The sequence below is a fragment of the Anguilla rostrata genome, chromosome 3, assembly GCF_018555375.3.
Source record: "Anguilla rostrata isolate EN2019 chromosome 3, ASM1855537v3, whole genome shotgun sequence".
Classification (NCBI taxonomy): domain Eukaryota; kingdom Metazoa; phylum Chordata; class Actinopteri; order Anguilliformes; family Anguillidae; genus Anguilla; species Anguilla rostrata.
The window spans coordinates 19058443-19080814 of record NC_057935.1 but is presented as its reverse complement, the minus strand read 5'-3'; the positions used below and the strand labels follow the sequence as shown (position 1 = coordinate 19080814).

The window sequence follows — 22372 nt, the reverse complement described above, 5'->3', positions numbered from 1 at the left end:
TAATGGAAAAACTGGAGACAGGCTGGTTCACTCACTCAAGTTCTGGCTGATTATCCATTTCTTTTTGTGTGTCACACTTACATGTTAGCCAAGACGGATGGCGATGATGCGCTGGCCTACTTTCAAGCTACAAAGCTGTTTCATCGGATACTGTCGGCATTAAAATCAAAGTGTCAAAACCATGAAAGAAGGAAAGAAGCATACTACTATGGCTGACCACAGCAAACGATCAGAGAAAGCCAGAAGCGGAAGCTTGATTTAAAAAATAAATAATAATAATAATAATAATAATATGAATTCACCAGACTAAATTCAGGAAGATAAATGTGGTTCCAGCTCGCCAGTGCAGAAGAGATATTAATGTGAATTTTCCTCGTAAGAATTATGATCAGGATACAACGATGTAGCAAGAAATATTTCCAAATGTATCCACTTTATTGAATTAATGGGGGAAAAAACTGACAGATGGCTTTAAATGACTTGTCTTTTCATCAAACATTTTTGGCAGCAAATTAACAAAAATAATGTTGACTCGGGTCATGAGCGCATCCAATGTTATGCCTCAGTGGACTACAAAATAACCACACAAACACAAATGACTGAAAATATCTTGCACTCTTCCACCAGAAAGATGTACACATTTTTTCATCCAGACACCATGGAGACGTGCTTGCGAGACTTTTCAGAATATAAACAATAAGTCCAACATTAAAATATCCCTGTAACCATGTGTACAAATATTTACATTCATTTTTTTTTATTTCCCTCGAAAACAGATGCAGTCATAAAATAATACAACCCCACCCCCCCACCCCCCAGCACTAAACATTGATACAGTACTCTGCACTGAATACACCACAGAAAACAGCTGAAAGCCTTCAAATGAAGGGCAAATTCTTGAAATAAAGGTAGTTGGCATTGATGACAGACACTTGTTTTCAAAGCATATAGGCTACACGTGTCAAAAAGCCTTATTCACTTGTTTGATAAGCTTCCATACAAAATGTACAAAATCATGTTTGTAAAAAGTGGATAAACCGGTAGAAATGTCTTCTGGAATATTCTATAAAGAGCTGCAGCAGGAGCAAAGGTATGTGGAAAAGCTTTAAAGTAATAAAAAATACGGAGGTCGCTCTTCAGAAGAATCAGAAGGTCTCACTTACACGCTGTTTTTCATCTTCGCGTTTAAGGTTAAGCAAGTAAGAATGAAATGTAAAAAGACCAAAAGTGAGCAGAAATCCGACAGTTGAACACGGTCATTGTGTTTTCAACATAAAAATTTGAACGTATATAAATATACATATATATTTCCCATTTAAGACATGACAGGGTTAACATTTAGTTAAACTCCACCCCCCCATAATTAGCATTCAGTCTCTACGTAAATGATGTTGGATAGTGTCACAGTGGTTCTAAAAAACTGGTGCTGTGCCATTTTAAGAGTAAAAAAATATATACTGTGAAGGACATCAATAAAAATACCCTTTTACAAATTAGCAAAAAACCAAATACTGAGACCACAACAGTGATTGGCTAGGGAGGCTACCCACAATTGCTTCTGAGTTAGGGGGGAAAGGAAGGGGCAGGGCAAAGATGCCAAATTCTCCCATAGGAGCAGGGCAGAAGGCAAGAGCCTACTGGGGATTGGGCGGGAACAAACAGCCATTTTGACGGTCGATGATGAAAGGCGGGCGTCAGGAAGAGGCGGGGCTACAGTCACAAAGACCCCGCCCCCCTCCCTGGTGAAGTGGGGGCTGGGGGCGGAGTCTCAGGCATTGGGCGTGGTTCAGATGGCGAAGTCATCCTGAGCGGCGGGGCTGAAGGCGGAGCTCCGGAGGACGTCCAGGCAGTTGACGAGGATGAGCGTGCCCGTCAGGTGCTTCCAGCGCTTGGTTATGGGGCTCTTCATCTTGTCCAGACCCATGTGGAGCTCCTGGATCACGTCCCTGTAGCTGTCCCCGATCTGGGCCGCCCACGTCAGCAGGAAGTCGTACGCTGGCTTCCACATAGCCTGTGGCGAGAGGGCAGAGGATGGGATCAAAGGCGAGACAATACCCTGGGCTTAATATCGTCCTTTGATCTGCTCCCTATTAAATTCCTCCCTCAATATTCCTAGCTTTTCTTATCTTTTCCATCATTTCAGTCCCCATTCTGTTCATTCTGCCTCAGTGCCTGTAACTGTACTGTGTAATACTGTCATTGTCAGACTTATTATTCTTATGGTTGTATCCATCCGTAATAACTCCTGGTCTGCTATCTTATGAAAATTATATAATACCTACACAAATTCATCCTAATTTGTTTCTAGCCTTGATGTGCCTGCATTGTTACATCCTAGGCTGAGGAAATTTGGTTGATGTAAATAAAAATGTGAGCTCACATGGTCTCCACAGAAACACAGTGAATATTAGCAAAATAAAGCAAATAAAGAAAACTATCAGTCAATACGTAACAATAAATTATCTATCTCGTTATGCTGTGCAAGGTCATTATGAATAAAATAAGCAAATAAGTAAATAAATAAATAAATAAATTCAGTGATGAAACTAGAAAACTAAGCCATTAATGCAAACCAATGCCATCTCTACAGAGAGAACTGCCTGCAGAGAGAAATTCATTTGGATTTTGGTAATAATTACTGTTTTTAAAAATGAAACCCACTGTTTACTGTAACATTGTTCATTTTAATGAGAGGCGGAATGCTGGCTCGGCCTCCATGGGGCGATATTGACCCCCCCCAACCCGCCCGCCCCCTCCCCGACGCGGGGTCCCACTGCCCTCACCTCGCCGTCCACCACCCCATTCTTGTCCCGGTGGGGCGCCTCGTAGGCATCCATCTGCTGCCGGGACACTTTGGCCAGCTTGTCGGCCAGCTCCCTCCAGCGGGCCGCCACCTCCACGGCCGTGGTCAGCAGGACGAAGTCCATGACCAGCCGCGCCACCAGCCCCTGGCAGTCCATCTTAAGCAGGGCCTGCGGGAGAACGAGCCGGGCGCGGGGACGCGTTAATCGCCATGGTCACCGCACATTAAGTAATCCAAAAATTATTACCTAATATTACATTTACATTACCGTACTTATTCCCTTACAATTCACATTTTAGCCATTTAGCTGACACAGCTTAATTTATTTACATACCGTACATTTATACAGCTGGACACTTTTGGTAATTCAGGTCAAGTACCTTGCTCAAGGGTACAAAGGCAGTGCCCCACCTGGGAATCAATTCTACAACCGTGCAGTCACAAACCGAGTTTTCTAACTATAATGCTACTCTACTGCCTCTTGCAACATTAAGCAGCTTTACATTGATTTAGACACACACAGTTTTATTAGGCTACATTCTATTTGACATCACAGTTTTATCCACAGCGAATTGAAAGGGCACATTTCTATTCAAGCGCTACCATCTCAGTTACATGAGCCACAGTGGCAGGCCTGGCTAACACCCTTCCCAGACCTTCCCAGACTAATACAGATTATATTATACCGACCCTTATCTATCTGGATGGTAACAGTAGCAATGCAGATTTAAGCACCTTAAGGCTAAATATCTCATTCCTGGGCACAATAGCTTTGGTTCTGCCTGGGAATCCAACTACCATCTCTCTGGCAGTCTCCCTTTCAGATCCCCAATAAAGCATCTGGGATATGCCATTAACTCTGTGAACTTACTTAATGTTGACACAGGCTTCCAGTAATCTAAATGGTGCAGCAGAAATCTTATAATGGATCTGGTTGGCTGGGGCTGCTAAGTTGAATCCACACATTTTGTCTACCTAATGATGGGATATGGAAAAGTTTGATTTATCAAGCCTGGCCTATGCTATGCAGTTTATAGCAGTTTGTTACTGAAGAATTACCGAGCAGTGACCAAACAATACTATCATTTGGCAGTATGCCCTTTATTTTCAATCACGGAGGAACATGTGACATGTTTGAAGGTAAGAGTTCAAGGGGTCATTGCTAATGGACAGTATTGCATTGTTTTTGGGCTGTCAAAGTGACTGATTTGAGTCTAATTAATAAATCGAGGAAAGCGTTTCAGACTCTGGAGCTTTGCCAGATGTGTACACAGTGGTTCGATTTTAAGTCTCACTTGATTAATAGTCAGCTGACATTCTTTCACCTAGTGCAGTGACCCCACTGGCTTTTTTGGGGTCAGATATGGAAGATGTTAGCATATATATGGCTAAATGTACATCACTTATTGATGCACCACCCACAGAGTGGCCCCGCTTCGGATTGCTACCTGAATATGGCACGCTGCCTGCACAAGATCACAGTTTATAAAAAACAGAAGCCGACCATTGGGTCAGTAGCAAAGCAGAGCTGCAAAGCTGAACATATTCATGAGCCTGACAAGTGAGGTAAGCTCTCGGGTTACGAGTAGAATTCTTGCCCTGGTAACTTCAGAAATAGGCCTCACCAACCGTGATAAGAACAGCCCGGAGCACACACATCTTTTGTGTCTTTCCACACAGTCAAACACTGCAACAGTCAAACACCGGAACTGCTCTGAGAGATACTGCTTGTCTTGTCTGCCGAGCGCCAATCTTCTCTTCGCCACAGCTGGGCTGAAGTCTGCTTTTCACACTGGCTGAAGTCCCTAATGGCCGTGCCGCACCGGCAGCTGGATTTGCTAGCGAAGGTGCGGCGGGAAATCAAACCGCGGGCTGCCCACTCCGGCTTCAGAAAACCAGCCGCCGCCGACGAGCCATTCGGACACCTGACAGGAAAGCTCTTCCCCGTCGCGCGGTGTGATCCCATCCAATTCAGGCTCTTGCGAGGTGGGTTACTCCACACCGCACCTCGCCGGGCACGCTCACTGGGTTCATTACCGAATTCCACACAGGGGTAAGGGGGGGGGGGCAGCAAGGCGGCGCGCTGCCAAGCGCATTACTGAGGGGGATAAATGAATCCGGAGCGATTTGGGATGCAATTAGTTTGCTCTTGCGGTAGAAAACAAGCGCCAGTGATTACGCAGAGATAAGGTGGAAAAGGAGCCGAGTGCGGGCAATTACAATGCTGGGGCAGCGCCGCGGGGAACACACGCTTTTCTGTCCAGGGAATTATAAAGAGGACGTTGCCGGGGTCAAACTGACCCCCGTTTCCATCGCCTTGGTTTGTTTGCGCCCACTTCACCCCCCTCTGTACCCCTTGGCCTGAACAAAGCAGAGGCTCTACTGTCTGTTGACAAAAAAGATTTGTGTTTCATTCACAAATATGTTTGCTGGGCGGAAACCAGCGAAGAGAGCAAACACACGCACCCTCACACACATACACACTCACTTGCTCACACACACACACACTCACCCACTCACGCACTTGCACATGTGGACACACACGTACGCGCGCGCGCGCACACACACACACCCATCTCTTGGCGGAAGCGGAGAGTTAAAGCGGGGCAGAGCGGCCCAGTCACGGACAGCTCTGACTGGGGCAGGAATGCGTGGAATGACAGGAAGCGGTAATCCCCGTCGGCCTCCAGGGCCTGACTGGCAGCCCCATTATCATCCCGCTTCAACGGCCGTCTCAACGCCGTCCCTCACACACACTTTCACTCGCGTCTTCCAAATGACCATGTTATTCATCACTGCCAACTTTAACAGCTGCCCTTTGCCAAGGGTATCAACCTTGGCAGAGGAGCGAATAGAGCCTGTCTCATCTCTAGTGTGCCTCCATTTTAATCATCCTTAGGGAATGGCCAAGACACGTCTCCTCAGTGGACAACCGGAACTGGTCTTTAAAATAAGGACTCTGGCCCTCTTTTGCAGCAATGAAGTACAATGCACAACTGCAGACCTCCTGCAATGTCTACAAAATCGTACCATATTTGTGTAGTGCTGGGTTATCAAACTAAAATCCTGTAGGATTGTAGCATCTGTTGATTTTCATTGTGTTCCGGCAAAAAGTCTGCACACCCAAATTGTCTACTTTGCTGCTCACTAAAAGCATACCACAGAAACCAGCAGACACGGAGACCATCTAGGACTGGAGTTTGACATCCCTGGTTGTGTGTCATTGGTCTGTAGGCTTTGCGCTAGGAACTAAAAATCCAAGTCCAAATCTCAAGATTGACTTTGAGCTCCAATGGGGATAAGCCTGGTGGCTGAATGACTGAGGTGATGCGGGAATGTCTGACCACGCCTCCAGGATCCATGAAAGGGTGAGGCTCTCTCTTGCCTGGCTTTAGAATAACAGTTATATTAATTAATATTCATATATGCAAATATTGGACCACCAAGGCAAATCATAATTAAAAGTACATGTGCATATATTTCAAGATAAGAGGAAGAGGTTAAAGTAGAGAAAAAAAAAATGTACACTGTGGATTTTATTTCCAAATCCAAAGGAAATGACCGAAACAAATTGTAATGCTTTAGTTCTGGGGAGAAATAAGACCGTTACTCAGCAAACTGTAACGGATTAAGGAGGCGAGGAAAATGTTTTGTAAAATTGTCTTTATAAGCCCTTCCTCCTCATTTGGCTGGAGTCATTTCTGCTGAGTAATTATTAACAGCATGGAAAAAAGTTTGCTCATCAAAAAATAAAAAAGCCAGTTCATTACTCCAACTCTGGTGCACAAACATTTGTTTGATCGGATACACTGTCTGTATTTTAAAATTGTTCATTGGTTTTTTAATGAATTTTGTAAAATGATCCTCTCCTGAATCTGGAAGCTATAATGTAGCTAATCCCTAATTGATCTGTGCTTTGTCTTCCTGATATAGGGTGACTGAGGGCAGCTCTCAGAGATTTGGAAAGCTCTGGAAATTGTAAAACATTGAAGCAGAGACACTGGCATTGCTGACCTTCAGTGAATCCAACATTCACAGTGAGGTCATCATTCTCCTGAAATGAGCAACAGCCTTATGGGACACAGGAAGAGGAAGTGGGTACGTTAGAGAGGGATCCTGCATCACATGACCTGCGTTGGGATGGCAGTGTAGTAGAATGGGTATGAAACTGGCTAGGCTATACCTCAGAGGATGCGAGTTTGACCCCCAGTTGGGGCACTGTCAGTTGTCCCCTTTAACAAAATACTTAAACCAAATTGCTTCAGCAGATATCCAGCTGTGTAAATGGACTGTATTAAATATAAGCTGTGTGCATTGCTCTGGATAAGAGCATGTGCTAAATGTAATTATATTCTTTTAATTAGGCTACCAGGCAGGCACCCTAATTCAGTTTTTGTGCACTTACGGGCCTAGCTCTTCTTGAAACAAAAACATTAGAGAGACGGTCACTACTTGGGGCACAGTTCCAGTACTATCTCATTTAACTAAAGCCAGGAAGAAAAAAAAAATCAGTCTTCATTATTTTCTTTCCATCAATATTCATGAAATACAGAAATAAGATAGTATTCATTAATATGATATATTCTTCCTGAAAATGTGAGTGAATGTCATGAATGCAGATCACTTTGCAGTAGGTTATTACAAACACTGACAAACTGCAGTGCTTCAAGGGGCAGCGTTGATTATTTGTGTATTCAATCTTGGGAGCCTTGGAATACAGGCTAAGGATATTAAATCCACAGCGAGTATTTCTCATTTCTACATGTGCGCGGGTAAGTGTAAAAGTCATTTTGGCGGGGGACCCCTACTGCTTGCCTGTTCTGCTCTGGTACTGAAAGCATGTCAGCAATCCAAGCACAGCTCCACCCTGTGGTTTGCCTTCAAGTGTTGGCAAACTTTCTGCCAACCGCACAACAGGAAGCTGCAGTTGTGATGACACATTTACAGTACACACAGGTATGCATGACATCACTGACCCAGATACGCTGAGTCTGGTCAGACCTCTGGAGAAAACAAACTGGAGACAGGTTCCTTTGAAGGAAGGCTCAGCCAAACTGCATACATGTTTTTAACACCAAAGCCCCGTCGCAAGACTTCAGAGCAAAGTTCTCCTCAAAGTTGAAGCTCCCTGGAGGTGGATAGGGTGTGTTCACAGCGCATCTGGAGACACTTCCTCCTCTTCCACTGAAAGACAGCTTTCAGGGTGGAGGCGACTAACAGTATCTCTCAACCCCACCTCTCAGTACCCCCCCCCCCCGTCTTTGCACAACCTATCTGTATTTTTCCACCAGGACGCTTGCACAACAAAGTAAAACAGGATCTTTATTGCCCGTCACAATGGACCATCATATCCTGTGCTAATGCATGACTGGTTAATGCAGTCAAATTTAATTGAGTTCAATGTAAATAGGCTACACGAAGGGAAATCAACACCATTAAAGCCACACCCCCTGAATAAAGAGAACTGGAAAAAGCTTCCTCAAACAGTTCAAAAAGGCATATGCTGCCGAAGAGGCAATGATCACAGCTGACAGCAAAAAAAAAAAAAACTAGACTAAAAAAATAATGTACAACTGGCGGCTCAGCTGTTTCTTAGCCAGCTGTGCGTCGCTGCATCATTAGTTCATGCAGGAGAAAGTTAACAGAAGGTCTATAGTTGATTCAAGCGCGCCATTAGCATTTGGAGTCGATTGCTGTGGTCTCTCATCTTAAGGACCAAAGACGTGTCAACGCCAGCAAAACAGGCCATCATGGGGCCTACAAATCCAAATAAATCGATCGATCAGAGACAGCCAAAACATTGTTTGTGTCAACATAAACTATTTGGGGCACTGTTCAGAAGCAAAAATGCTCTGGTGAGCTAAGCAGTTGCAAACGACCTGGTAGGCCACGGCTCAGATTAAAGTCAGAAGAGGCAGAATTTCGGTTAACACATCTCCTAATGAAATCCTGCCAATAGTTACCTTATTTAATTACATCTGCTTTGCAAATTCCCTTACAGAGCCCTACCAAAAGCAGAAAGCACAATTTACATGTTGTGTATATATATATATGTATATATGGCATTAAACGTACTGAGTTCCCCACCTGGGAATCAAACAATAGCCGCCATCCCACACTGCCTCTGCATCATTCAGAGCCCCGCCCACCTCGCCCCCGGAGAGACGAACGGACGAAAAGAATGGCAGCGGAAAACAGGGAAGTGTAAACAAACGGAGCCGGACAGACGGGAGAAATGACACGTAATTGTCGCGAAAAAGCCGCTCGACCTTTGAGAGCCGTGTTCCTGAAATAAAGTCCATTATAGGTCAGAAATGCTAGCCGGCGCGGCCGTCCATTTGAGGGCTACGCAGAGGAAGTTTGACGCGACGCTGACGCGGTTCGGGGTACAGCGTACTCGCTTGCAGACCGGCGGCTGTGTCCTCTCACTCCACCATATGGCTATCCCAGCTTTCAGTAAAGACAAACTTGCTGAGCAGGGAAACAACGCCCGCAGCTCCTTAAGCAGTCGCCGGACTGTTTTCCCATCACGAGGAGGGACCTTCCAGACACCACGACGCCTGTTTGTGTTTCGCGGCTAACAATGCGCAGGAACCAACTGCGGGGCTGAGATTCCCCGCGTCGGCCTGGGGCCCCCGCGGCGGCCCAACCCCTCGGTATTCCGCTGAGACTTTCCAGCGGCGTTAGGGTCCACAATTCAGTTACATGAGAAGCTGCGATTTCATCCCGGCCTTTGTGAGTAGCAGTACGGCTGCTGGTGACAAACCTTGACCGCCCTGGATCTGAACTACAATCATGCGCGCGTGTGTGTGTGTGTGTGTGTTTGTGTGTCTGTAAGCATGCAAGTGCATGCACATGTGTGTATGCATAAGCATGTGTGTGTCACCTTCCATTTTTTTAAATTATTATTATTGTGATAATCATCAGTGCGTAGCGTAATGACACAATCAATGAGACAAGTAGAATATGAACAAAAATGGAATGCTTGACCGCTGTGTGGTGGTGTGTGTGTGTGTATGTGTGTGTGGGTATGTGTCTCTGTGCATGTAATTGTGTGCACATGCATCTATGAGTGCTTTAATGGGCTTTTACTGTTGAATCAGACTTCCTATTAACAGTCCATTTCTAAAAATAGCACGCGCCTGACCATCTGGACCAGCTCATTTCTCACCATCTGTCCCTACATCTACGCAAGAAAACCTGCTACAAACCCCGGCACACACATACACACATGCACACACACGCACTCTGCTAACCAGCTACACACACCAGCACACACTCTGCAAACCTGCCACACACACCAGCACACGCACACTCACTCTGCAAATCAGCTACACACCCCAGCACACATACCAACACACACTCACTCACTCTCGTCAGCTACACACTGCAGCACACACAATGACCCTGCAAATGGGCCACACACCACAGCACACGCAATCACCCTGTCCCCACTGTTACCCAGCAAATCTGCAACCTACTATTCTTTGGAGTGTGGTTGTTTGTTTTTGAAAGCTGTGGAGGGGCTCTCTGTAAAATGCCTAAGCTAAGAACTATTATCAAAAAAAATAACAACACACAAAAAAATAACAATAACTCCACTCATGCAGCTTTCACTTTCATTTCACATAGGCCTATGCATTAATGATCTGCAGAAACGCGCTTCGTAAATGCTTTGTAGGCTACATCCAATTAAACTCTTTCTATGGCTCCTAATTTTTGTAGATTCATCTAAACTAAACTTAAGAGAACTTCAATTACACTAAAACCCTCAGAAGAGATGGTAGCATTTCTTGACTTTCAATGAGAAAACTTGGATTATCCTAAATAGAACTATTCTTGGTCTCTAGCACAAGTTACCTCGACAGTCAAAAAACAGTTAAAGTTGTACTCTCATCTATATTTAAGTTGTGTGTGTGTGTGTGTGTGTAACAAATCATCACATGTGAACACAGCCTCAGATTAACAAACAGCGCTGTGCTTGAACACCTGGACAGAATAGATTGTTTGAAATGTGTCCCTTTCATGTTGCACGTAGCCCCGTACCTGAAGTTCTTGTGATCTAGCCTATACATTTTTTTCACGATAAATGTTCCAGGGATAACTGGAACAACTTTTCTATGTTTTAGAACAAAGTAGGGAGGACAGAGCTTTGCAGCTTTTCATCCTTAAGATTTATTGCACTTAAAAGCTTGTGAATATTGTGCAAATTAATCTGACTTCTGTAGATTTCAGATTCCGCTTCTTTTTAAAACCCTCTACGCCTGTTTCTTATCAAAGATTGCAGGCGGCAAGGAACATTCCACAAAAAGCGTTGACCGCGCACAGAAAGTGGGCCTATATTTCTTTTACCGTAAACACATCATGTTCACCGCTGACAAGATAAACCCTTTCTTTCACAGAAGCAAAAGCTTGCAGGTACGTGGTATTTATCTTTGGAACCAACACGCATTATTTAAGTCCCGTTGACTAAAAGACCATGTTTAGAATCTGGTTTAAGCCTCTGCTAAGGACGTTATTATGAATGCACCGAGTGAACAGTGTATGGAGAGGCTTTGATTTTATATTTCTTTAAAAAGGCTGTCCATAGACCTATTTTATTCATGAATAAAAATGTGCATTGAAGCCTGTACTGCAGAAGCCAGCTCATTCTGTCTGGCAGCCATTTCCTATGTTTTTCCACGTGTCTCAGAAAATGCAGGAGGAGAAGTGTCAGCCTTGATTGATTGACAGGCACAGCCCTCCTAAGGGTGTGGTTCCTAAAATGCCAGTGTAGCGCAAAAGTTAGGGAACTGCGCTTGTAAAGCTGGGTGAAAACGAAGGTGAATCCAGCCGAAATCAAACCACAGCTGAACACGGGCCGCATACAAATGGGTACATTTGTACACTCAATGAGGCTTCAAACTGTTCGTTTAGTGACACTCCACGCCAGTGGAGAGCGCAGATTCAAATTTTTTGAATGGTTTTGATAACCAGGCGAAGCATGGAAACAATGTTTTTTTTCTGTACCAAGTAAGGAAAACAACAATGACTGCGGGGAAGGAGCATACACTTCAGCATATGGAAGAGGATGATCGCTTTAGATTATTTAGCGGTGAAAAAAAAGTATGCAATTGTCATGAAACATATGAGATGAGTTTTTCCACATGGCAATGCGGCCACCCGCATGATATTTTAAACCAACTGTGGGCGATCTCTACATTGACATCATCATGTGATCACTTCGGCTAGTTCGGTCAGAAGGGATGTACACACTGCGGTGGCCAAAGTCAATGAGGAAGGGTCTGTCTGTAGGCCATATGGCGGACTATGCGAGCCGCCATGACACCTGATCTCTGGCGCCCTCATGACTGGGGCCTGGAAGTGACATAATTTCAACAACGGGGCCCGCAAATGAAGAATGAGAACGCGGAACCAAAGATGCCACAGGTGTCTTTTAGATGCATGATTCTACGATTAATAAGTAGCCTATACTTTCCCTGCACTTTATGTTCCAGAGCATGCACCCATTCATACTACAAGATGACTTTATCAATGCTCCCTGTGCCCTGCTCTGAAGACAACAAAGCTTTACAAGATTCAGAAGCAAATGGATGCTCATCCAAAAAATACACTGCATTTCAAAGGTAGCCTAATCGGATGTCATTTAATTTATACAAACAAGCCAAAGTTTCTTTCCGCAGCAAATAGGCTATGCACAGGTGGAGCACTGCGATTGTACCCTTGAGCACTTAATCCAAGTTGCTTCAGCAAATATTCCAGCTGTCTAAAGGGGTCATATGTAAAAGAGCTGTGTTAGTCACTCTGCATAAGAGCATCTGCTAAATGCCTAAATGTAATGTGATAGTGCCTAGGTTCAATTCAGACAGCTACGCACAGCCAATAGTGCTACCGAATACATTCTATTGTTCGCACAACAAAAGTTCAAATGTATTTGGATGTGCGTACCCCCGACCACAACATCAATGCCGGAAGCGCCATCATTTGTGATGATTTTTAACATCAATAACTAAGCCAACTCTTAGTTCCTGCCAAACCTGAGTCAAATTATACTACATTTATTGAGCAAAGCCTTTTGTTCGGCCATGAACCAAACAAGGAAAAGAAAAGAACAAGAAAAGGCCCCACAATTTTCAAGATACAAAGCATTTCAATTCAATCCGGAGATAGGCTACTTTGTTCATATGCTCACTTTCATTTAGCTAATTTTAGGAGGTAGCAGGGAATCGGAGGTCTTTGCTGTGGAAACACATCCACTGTTTTCAGGGGAAACTGTTGTTTTTAAGAGTTTGATGGTGGATGACAACATAATTCCTGAAATAAACAGCCCTAAACCAATGATGAATTACATTTATTTTGACAAGTAAAATAAAATGTAGGCTACATGACCATGCATTTTTTTCAAAATATAGCCTACTTTTAACTTTTTCCAAGACAACCCAATTTCATACTTTATTGCTTCATTTATTGAGATGGGGGCTGTCCGAGTGCATGTTTTTTGAGATTCCCCAGACATCACAAAAGGGCTACTTAAATATTAATACAACATTCCCTCCATCACTGAGGGCCAAGTTATATCAGGATAAAACCCCCCGGAGGGGGGGGGGGGGTCGCAGGAGGGATTTTGTTTTGCAGTTAAACAGACATAAATATGGCTGAGGTGAAGGTTGGCTATGTAACACTCTATAGTGGGGGCTGGCTGTGTAGTACTCTATAGTGGGGGCTGACTGCGTAGCTCTCTATGGTACGAGCTGGATGTGTAGCATTTTATGATGGGGGCCAGCTGTGGAGCACTCTATGGTAAATGGTAAATGGACTGCATTTATATAGCGCTTTTATCCAAAGCGCTTTACAATTGATGCCTCTCATTTGCCAGAGCAGTTAGGGTTTAGGTGTCTTGCTCAAGGACACTTCAACACGCCCAGGGCGGGGTTTGAACCGGCAACCCTCCGACTGCCAGACAATCGGTCTTACCTCCTGAGCTATGTCGCCCCATGGTGGCTGTGTAGCACTCTATGGTGGGTGCTGACTGCATAGCACTCTATGGTAGGAGCTGCCTGTGTAGCACTCTATGGTGGGGGCTGGCTATAGAGCATTCTATGGTGAGGGTAGCACTCTATGATCGTGGCAGTGCTATGGTAGAGGCAGCTATTGTGCCATAGCAGGAAAGGCACAATGCTATTATCTTCTGAAAGTTTGTTTTGCAAAAGATGACCCTGTGTGACACCATTCTCCCCCTGCCCCTCTGTGAAGCAGTGTGCATTTAGTTATGAAGTTTTATTCACATTGCAGAAAACCCTGATAAAATACAACGCTCCAGGATTTAGCAGCGAGTCAGCATTACACTGCATTAAATTACTGTCATTTAGCAGACACTTTTATCCATGATGACTTACAATGCAAGCATGTGCAAAGATCAGGGAGTGAGGTTCAGTAATTCCCTGGAGGGGAGGAAATAAACTGAAATATTGTCCCAAGAAAGACAGCCAGTGCAAGAAGTGCATACTCCATTAACAATTCATATCAGATGGTCCACATAGGATTAGGCTACTTTATAAAACATGCGGTAAATAAAATGTAAGTTAATGTATGAGCTATATATTCACCAATGTCAATAAGGTACATTTTCATTGAAAAAAATTCACCAATCAAAAGCTTGTAAAAACTACATTAAAAACTACGAATATCCACCCTGCTTGTATGCTTTCAATATCCAAGTCTAACCCTACACTAACCTTCTTATGTGGGGTTTCCTGGTCCTTTGGGCCCTCTTGAGTATAACCTCATCATTTTCCATTTGTCCACCATGATTACTACAGTAATGGCCTGACAGCACAACCAATGGCTTGACAGTGTGGCCAGTAGCATGGCCTATCAGCCTGACAGCATGACAGTGTGGCTGATGGCCTGACAGCATAGCCAATGGCATGATAGCATGGCCAATGACCTGACAGTATGGCTGGTCATAATCAGTGTCAGGTGGCATGAGAAGGAAGAGTAAGACTAAAAGATGGAAAGAGAGTGCACCACACAGCACAGCCATTTGAGGACATGTAGCCCATAGCCAGAGATACCACAAACTCAGTCCAATTAAATACGGAATTTTAAGAGCAGATGTTTAATTGAGATTCCTTACATGTTTCAAATACAACCGGGACCCAACAGTGGTAATTACCAGCATGGCATTCCAAAGTTCATCTCAGTACTTTTTTTATCATTAGATCAGCCATGACTATGTTACACCCACATCACCGCTCCTCCACACCACCTAAGCGCACCAGAAACTAAATTTTCATTTTAATAAGAAATTCCTTTATGGAACACAACCCAGGGTAAGTCAATTGCATCATAGCAACCCCCTCAACACCCCCCCCCCCCCCCCCCCGCACCCCACAGCAATAAATTCTTCACACCATATCAGCTAGATTTACTGTGACTGTCAGTCAATGCACAGCTAATCTCAGCTCAGAGCTTACTTTGCACAGTGCATTGCCAATTAATCTAAATGCATCCATTAATTAGGAGCATGCATAGATCTGAAACATTTCTACAAGTTCAGACAAAATACAGATGGTCAAATGATAGAAGCAGGAGGCGTGTGGAATTTATAGGTGCCATGGGTTTTAAAAAAATAAGGAATAACACTGACTTGAAATGGGCAGGACAAGCCACAAATTTTCTTGATTTGGCTCTGTACTCTATAATTTAGGCTACATAATCAAACAATTAATATGTGGTTAAAGTGCAGATTCTCAGCTTTTATTAAACCTACATTTTGGTCTCACCATGTAGCCTAGAAATAACAACCCTTATACATACGCCCACCCCATTTCAGGGCACCATAATGCTTGGGACAAATGGCTTCACAGGTGTTTCTGATTAGTCAGGTGTGTTCAATTGCTTCTTTACTGCAAGTATAAGAGAGCTTTCAGTATACAGCCTTGGTTCTAGGCTTTTAATTTTCCTTGGAGTCTGTTATTGGCGTTCGTCAGGACCAGAGTTGTGCCAATGAAAGTCAAGGAAGCCATTATGAGGATGATATAGGCCTATATAAAGAAAACATAGGTCAAACATAAGCCAAACCTTATGCTCACTACAATCAACTGTTTGGAACATCATTAAGAAGAGAGCACTGGTGAGCTCAGTAATCGTAAAGGGCTTTCGAAGGACAAGGAAGACCTTTACAGTTGATGACCAAAGAATTCTCAACTGCTCCACTCTTTCCAGAACAGTGGATGCTGTTATAGCTGCAAAGCGGGGACCAACATAGGCCTATATGGCAGACCCTTCCTTTAAAAAGCATCTCAGGAAACAATGGCGCGCTTACTCAGTCGAGTGTCCGACTGAACAGCAGGCAAGAGAGATAATGTGATGGTATTTCCACAGCTAAAAACCTGCCTCAAAAGAACAATCACTATTCACCATACTGATCTGTCACATGAAAATGTGATGGGCTATTATGGGTAACAATGTGAAGTACTTTTACCAGATATAGGAGCATAGATGTTTATGATGTTTCTTAATGGGGATAACAGACATTACATTACATTACACGCACACTGCATCACTTAGCAGACACTTAGCCTATCAAGAGTGATGTACAAAGGTAAAGAACATCACTGTTAAGTTCATAAATGCAGAAGTGTGATATCCCTAAGAAGGCACGGAAAGCCCATTTGTACTAAGTTTGTATTAGGCTAAATATAAAGTAAACCAAAAAAATTTGACAATTAGTATCATAAACAAGAGTACGTAGCTACACAGCTATCATATAATTTACAGTTATAGCCTACCTCTAACACTATGATCCCAAAAGGAAATTAAAAAAGAAAGCAGCTAAGAGAGTTAAAGAGGATCCGGGGAGTCATAGTGCAGTCTGAAGTGGTCTGCATAAACTGAATGCATATAAATCTATCTTTGTTTTTTACCATCAGTACTGAAGAAGCAGCTCTAGTGTAAATTGATTTTCTCTGCATAGATTGATGCTTGAGTCCCAGGCTTCACTCAGACCATTGCTTCCTAACCTTTTGTCTTGCAGAGAGCTGCCTTGATTGGCCGTATCTCAGGCTGCCCCATCTCACTGATCACGTAAAAAATAATTCTACCATATAGGCTATTTATTTCCAGTGGCTGGCTGGCTGGCTGGTCATTTGGGATTAGCATGGTAAGATATACAGGGTCTTTCTTCCTCTGTCAAGTAGGCTATGTGTTTACACACAACCCCTTGTGTGAGGTCGCTTGTGTTAAACCACATACTGCTACGTGGCTAGCCCTGTCTGTGTCCCCGTCCCATCCTTATCCCACTGTAGCTCAGGCCAAAAAACAAAAACCAACACAGAAATAAATGAGCTAAAACCCGCAGCAAAAATGATACACATTCCGTGTTACTTAATGACACCCCTGACCTCGAAGATGGCTAAGAATATCCTAGCTCACATCCGCACGGCTATAATCGCATACTTCCTGGGAGACGCTACAGTGGATGTGTGTACACTGACGTCTGGAGTCTTCTACGCTGAACCTAATGGCTGCTCACAGCTTCTAAGTGCCCCACCCCATCATCCCTCAGGGCGAAAACGGTAGTATCAGGCTGTGCGGATGTCGCATGTCAGTGTGAGCGATGCCGATAAATACCACTTTCAAAGGATTTTTCTGCTCACGATAGCATGGAGAGCAGTGCTTCAGACAAACAGGGCACAGATTTATTAGGCCTAATACTGAGGGGAAAGCACCAGACGCAAGCATGAATTCACAATTCTGTTTATGTCTTTCCTGTTTTTGGTAATCGCTTGCGTACACCCTCATCTTCTACACGTATGATCGGGAACAATTCAGCGGGAAAGAAAGGCAATTCGGAGACGGACAGCCATGGCAGCGGAAGATAAAGAAAAGGGACCATGGCAAGGAACATAAAAAGTTGTGCATTTACAGACAAGAGTTCACCGAGGACCTCAGTTCTGAAAATCAGTTTAACTTCTGCTAAGGAGATAGTGTCCCATGCCTCTGCATTATACAAACTGCCTTGTGTGAGCCTGATAAATAGCCTATAGCATGTCAGATGCAATCGCCTCTCACTGTTTCTCTTTGTATCGCACACTAACAATTGATTTTCTTAATTACAAGATCATTTATACACCTCTGCTGCAGACTTTGACAGTTAAGTCTCAGCAGGACAGTTACACACTTAATTTGACCCTAAAAAGCTAACACAGTAGTTAGCAGTGTGTTCTCAAATAATGTGACATCAGGGATGGAAAAAAGTCTGTGCACTGAAACGCACTGAAATAACACATAGTCACTAAAATATCGGCTTACCTGTGTTTGTATAATAACTCACGCATAGATGACAGTGGTGGACAGAGCATGTTTACAACGTGAACTAATAAATGTGTACTTTACTGTATAAATTTTACAGATTACTGAATAGATTTATTTATTTTTTTTATCATTCCAGTTGAAGAAAACCTGTTGTACAAAACCAATTGAAAATGTTCAATGCTCCAAAATTGTATTCTGCTCAAAATAGGCCTAATAGAAAAGAAAAACTAACTTTCACAGAAAGTTACTGATTGCGCCTTACTTAATTACTGATCAAGCCCACTGCCAACAACCATATTAATTTTAATTTTGCAAGAACATACTAACATTCAATTTTAACTTGAACAAAAAGCCTGATTTACTGATGGCTGTGGTTAAAACAATGTACCCCCTTAAGCATGTCTGCTGCCAGCGTAAACACACTGGAGTATAACCCAGGATGGTCTCGCCATGTCTAAAACCTCCAGTTCATTTTAAGCACGTTTCCCCCAACACCAATATACATTTGTGTCTATAAATGTTTGCAACCGGTGTTTATGACTACACATAAATTATAGCTCTTACACCCTGCCTTACCCCAAAGCCTCCCATTCCAGGGCAGAGGCCTTTAAATGAACCAAAGCATACAAAGCAGGAGAGTCAATAACACGGTCGTCTGAAGCAGCGGACAGACAGCTCTGAACGTTAGCCTATTTTTCCCCCTCCCCTGAGGAGACTGAAATGCGCAACTTTCGTTTTCATAACCGACTCCACGAGCAAAGATTCTTATGAAAAGCCACTCATTTCCCTTCTATGAAAAAAATGCCAAATTCTGGTTTCCCAGACAGCCTCTAAGCGGATTCAAGTTCAAAGTGGTGCTGTCTGATTTGCCTGTGGAAACACAAGTGCACACGGCAACGGCACGGATTCCACGGAGGAAACGCAACCCAGAGGGAGAGAGGAGGTCACTGCACTCGCTGCGTTATCCTTAAGAGTTCCACAGAGTACAAACCTCACAGGATGCTGTTATCTCTGTTTGCGTTCTATTCACAGCCGACGGGAAAGCAAGCCTGGTATTTCAACTTACTCATGACGCCCTCGCTCAGACTGGAGGAGCCATTTGCATCCAATCGCACTGATTTGGAGGGACTGCGCAACATACGCTAACCCTCTGCTGACTGAACCTAGGGGCACACACACATGAACCACAGCCCCTGTGCTACCAAACCCGATGACAATCTCTGTTCTTAACAATAAGGCTGTGCATGTAAAGCACGGTACTGCAAAAACTGTGTTGAAGGTGAAATCCCTCTGCTGTTTGACTCTTAATAGAATTGAATATTAATGGATATAAAAAAGTAAGTTTTAAATTAAAGGAGCAAATAAACAGATAGACTTCTCCACTCATTTAAGCATGCAACGTGCATTCCTTATCCAAAGCAATTTACGAAAGAGGATGGGGTGGGGGTGGCGGGGTGGGATTATGGCAAAATATTTAAATACTTGCTGCGCTTCACAACTCCCACAGCCTCAAGCAACCCAAAAGCCATGCAGCGCTTATCAACTAAATTCAAAACAGAATTAGCCCCGTGGACCATAGCTTCACGTAGCACTCTGCAGATAACAGCCTGGCACTGTCACTGATGTCCTTTTCCGTGCTGAAACAGTGGAAACGAGGCAAAGACACAAACACACACATACTCCCACTCACCATCATGAGCTCCTTCTGAAACGACTTCTTCTCCTTGTTCTCCGCATTATTGCAATCCTCCTTGAGCTTCTCCAGCACGGACGCCACGCGTTCGGGCTCGCTGTCCAGCTCCGCCCGACAGAAATACGTCAGAGGCAGGTTGGTGTACCCGAGGGCGTCAGCGAAAGCCCTCCAGTTCCCGACGTTCTCCATCAGGATCGTCCTCACCGAGGCATAGATGTAGGTGAGGAACTTGCAGGGCTTCAGGATTTGCTCCAATAGCATAGTGGTGGTGAGGTCCGGTCCGCAGAAATATATGGGCTTAACCTTCCCCACAATCAGAACATTTTTTGCGTGGACAAGCCCTGTCTTGCCCTGATAGTATCCGATGTACCACTCTTTGGTCCACAGTTGTCCTTTCAGTTTGATCTTCTCCTCACTAAGCAGCGCAATCACGTCCCCTTTCTTGTACTCCAAGAGATACTGGTTCTTGGTTTGTCTGATCACCGTTTTGAGTAGCTTGCCAAATTTCATGTTGGTGACACAGCGATCCTGAAACACTGGGTATTTTGTGGTTATAGCCAGTGGGGACAAAATTATTTTCCCAACTTCCTTCTTCTTCAGGAACCTCCTCTGGCCTGTTGTCCGCATACCTGTTTTGGGAGGCGGTTGAGGTGTCTGCACGCAGAACTGTGCCAGGATGGAGTCATGATCATCTTTGACCTGGACCCGCAGGGTAAAATCGGAGATGTCATCCGGATTCCGAGAGGATATCATGAAAATGAGCCGGCTGACCTTGCCCAGTTTTACCTGAAAGCCTCGCACCACCCTAGCCTGATCGTTGACTTTGACCTCATAGTTGGACATGTTGGAGTACACCCCAACCTGCAGGTCCTGAGGTCGCCCCAGGACAAACTGATGCTTACCCCACAGTTGAAGGGCCACTGGAGGAGCAGAGTGGATCTGCTTCCCTACCTCACTCACCAGCAGAGTCTTTGGGGCACAGTCATGGCCGAAAATGGCCACCACCGTTTTGAAGGAGGGATGGATGTGCTTGGGCCCATACACGCCCAGTGTGACCTTCTTCAGAACATGGTCCCAAACGGTGGAGTTTAGGGACAGGTGCTGGGCCTGCACCACAACAGCAATGTACATGCAGGGCTCCAGATTGTCCAGCTGGACCTGGACCATATCCCCATACACATAGGCCTGAGGGATTGGAGCGTAAGGGCCTTCCTTGCAGTCACTTCTAACGCACACGATATCGGCCGTCTGCCTGCTCTCCTTCTTCACCACCACTGACACCTTCATCTCCAGTGTGATGAAGGTCTTGACCTCCATGTTGCTAAGCTTGACCTCCACCACAGGGCTCACTGTGGAGCAGCGGTCGCTGTTGAGCTCCAGTGGGGGATCCAGGAGAGCTTTCATTGAGATCTGCTGGGTCTCTCCTGGGGCAACGTGGCCCTCGGGGATGTGAATACTGATGTTGGTGTCCGGAAGCTGGACGGCTCCACCACAGCTGTCCAGCTTGCACACGATGTTGGTCTCTACCGGCTGTGTCTGACCCCAGCCCGGGTTCTGTCCCAGGGAGTCAAGGTCATGACAAGACCGCGCCAGCTTTCTGTGGTTCAGCCATGCCGTCCTGAAGTCTTCCCTGCTTTGAAACTGCTCTGGGGACGGAGCTTTCAAGCCACTGAAGAAACTGGAGGAGGTTTGGGGAGCATTGGAGTTAGCCTGGAGGATGGAGAGCTCCGACAAACTGTAGGACCGCTTGCTCCTGAAGAAGGGGTTGTCCTTGCGGAGAGAGTGCCCAAATTCTTGGTTAGGGCTCATTGGGGTCAAGTCAAAAATGCTGTTGCCGAAGCCGTTGGCAGTAACCGCGGAGCTGGAGATGGAGCTTGGGACGGTTGGTGACAGAGTGTCAAAAAGCAGCAGGTCCACACTGTTGTGCACCTTCTCATTGCTATTCTGGTCCAGGGCTCCGCTGAGGAAAGGGTTAGTGGAGGAGCGGTTGGTAAATGGGTTGCTGTCATGGGGCAGGCTGGACTTCGGAACCACCCCAGTCCACTCGCCAAGAAGATCCAGCTCCTTGGCGCCCTCCTCAGGGCCATCCCCGAGATTGTCAATCATCCCACTGTCACTGAGAGACGAGTTCCGGTAGTTCACTGGCTGGACGTAAGCCGCGGGGATGTACCCCATCTCCGTGTTATTGTGGGCGTACCACCATTCTCCCCCTGACGTGTCCAGCACGAAGAGGCGGTCACCCTTGGAGAACTTCAAAGTGGTAAAGCTGGAGGGACAGTAATCCTTGATGGCAACAACTTCCCGGGCCGTTCCAAAAGAGGCCGAGGTGTCCAGTCTTAAGGCACTGGGAGAAGGCACTGCAAACACGAGATAGGAGAGGATAAATAGCAAAAGAAGAGAATCAATCAACAGACGTTTTAGTTCATTATTTTTATTGTAAATCAAAGGTGTTCTAATTGGATAATTTATCACACTAAGGGCCATATTTACTAAGCATTCAGCAAATTATCATCGGTGCTACAAAATTGCAATTCCAAAAAACAGTTTTTGAGCAAGCA

At 44.8% G+C, this 22372-nt stretch overlaps 1 protein-coding gene across 1 annotated transcript in view; it reads right to left on the bottom strand.

The window, feature by feature from the left end:
• Positions 1–404: 404 nt before the first annotated feature.
• Positions 405–22372, bottom strand: part of sh3bp4a (SH3-domain binding protein 4a) — a 38819-nt gene continuing 16851 nt past the window's right edge. Inside the window, exons 3-5 of the mRNA XM_064326642.1 lie at positions 19812–22171; positions 2784–2972; positions 405–2011 (exon numbers count right to left, since the gene is read on the bottom strand). Of these exons, the coding sequence (XP_064182712.1) occupies positions 1787–2011; positions 2784–2972; positions 19812–22171 (2774 nt within the window). The 3' untranslated portion in view covers positions 405–1786. The remainder of the gene's footprint in view (positions 2012–2783; positions 2973–19811; positions 22172–22372) is intronic.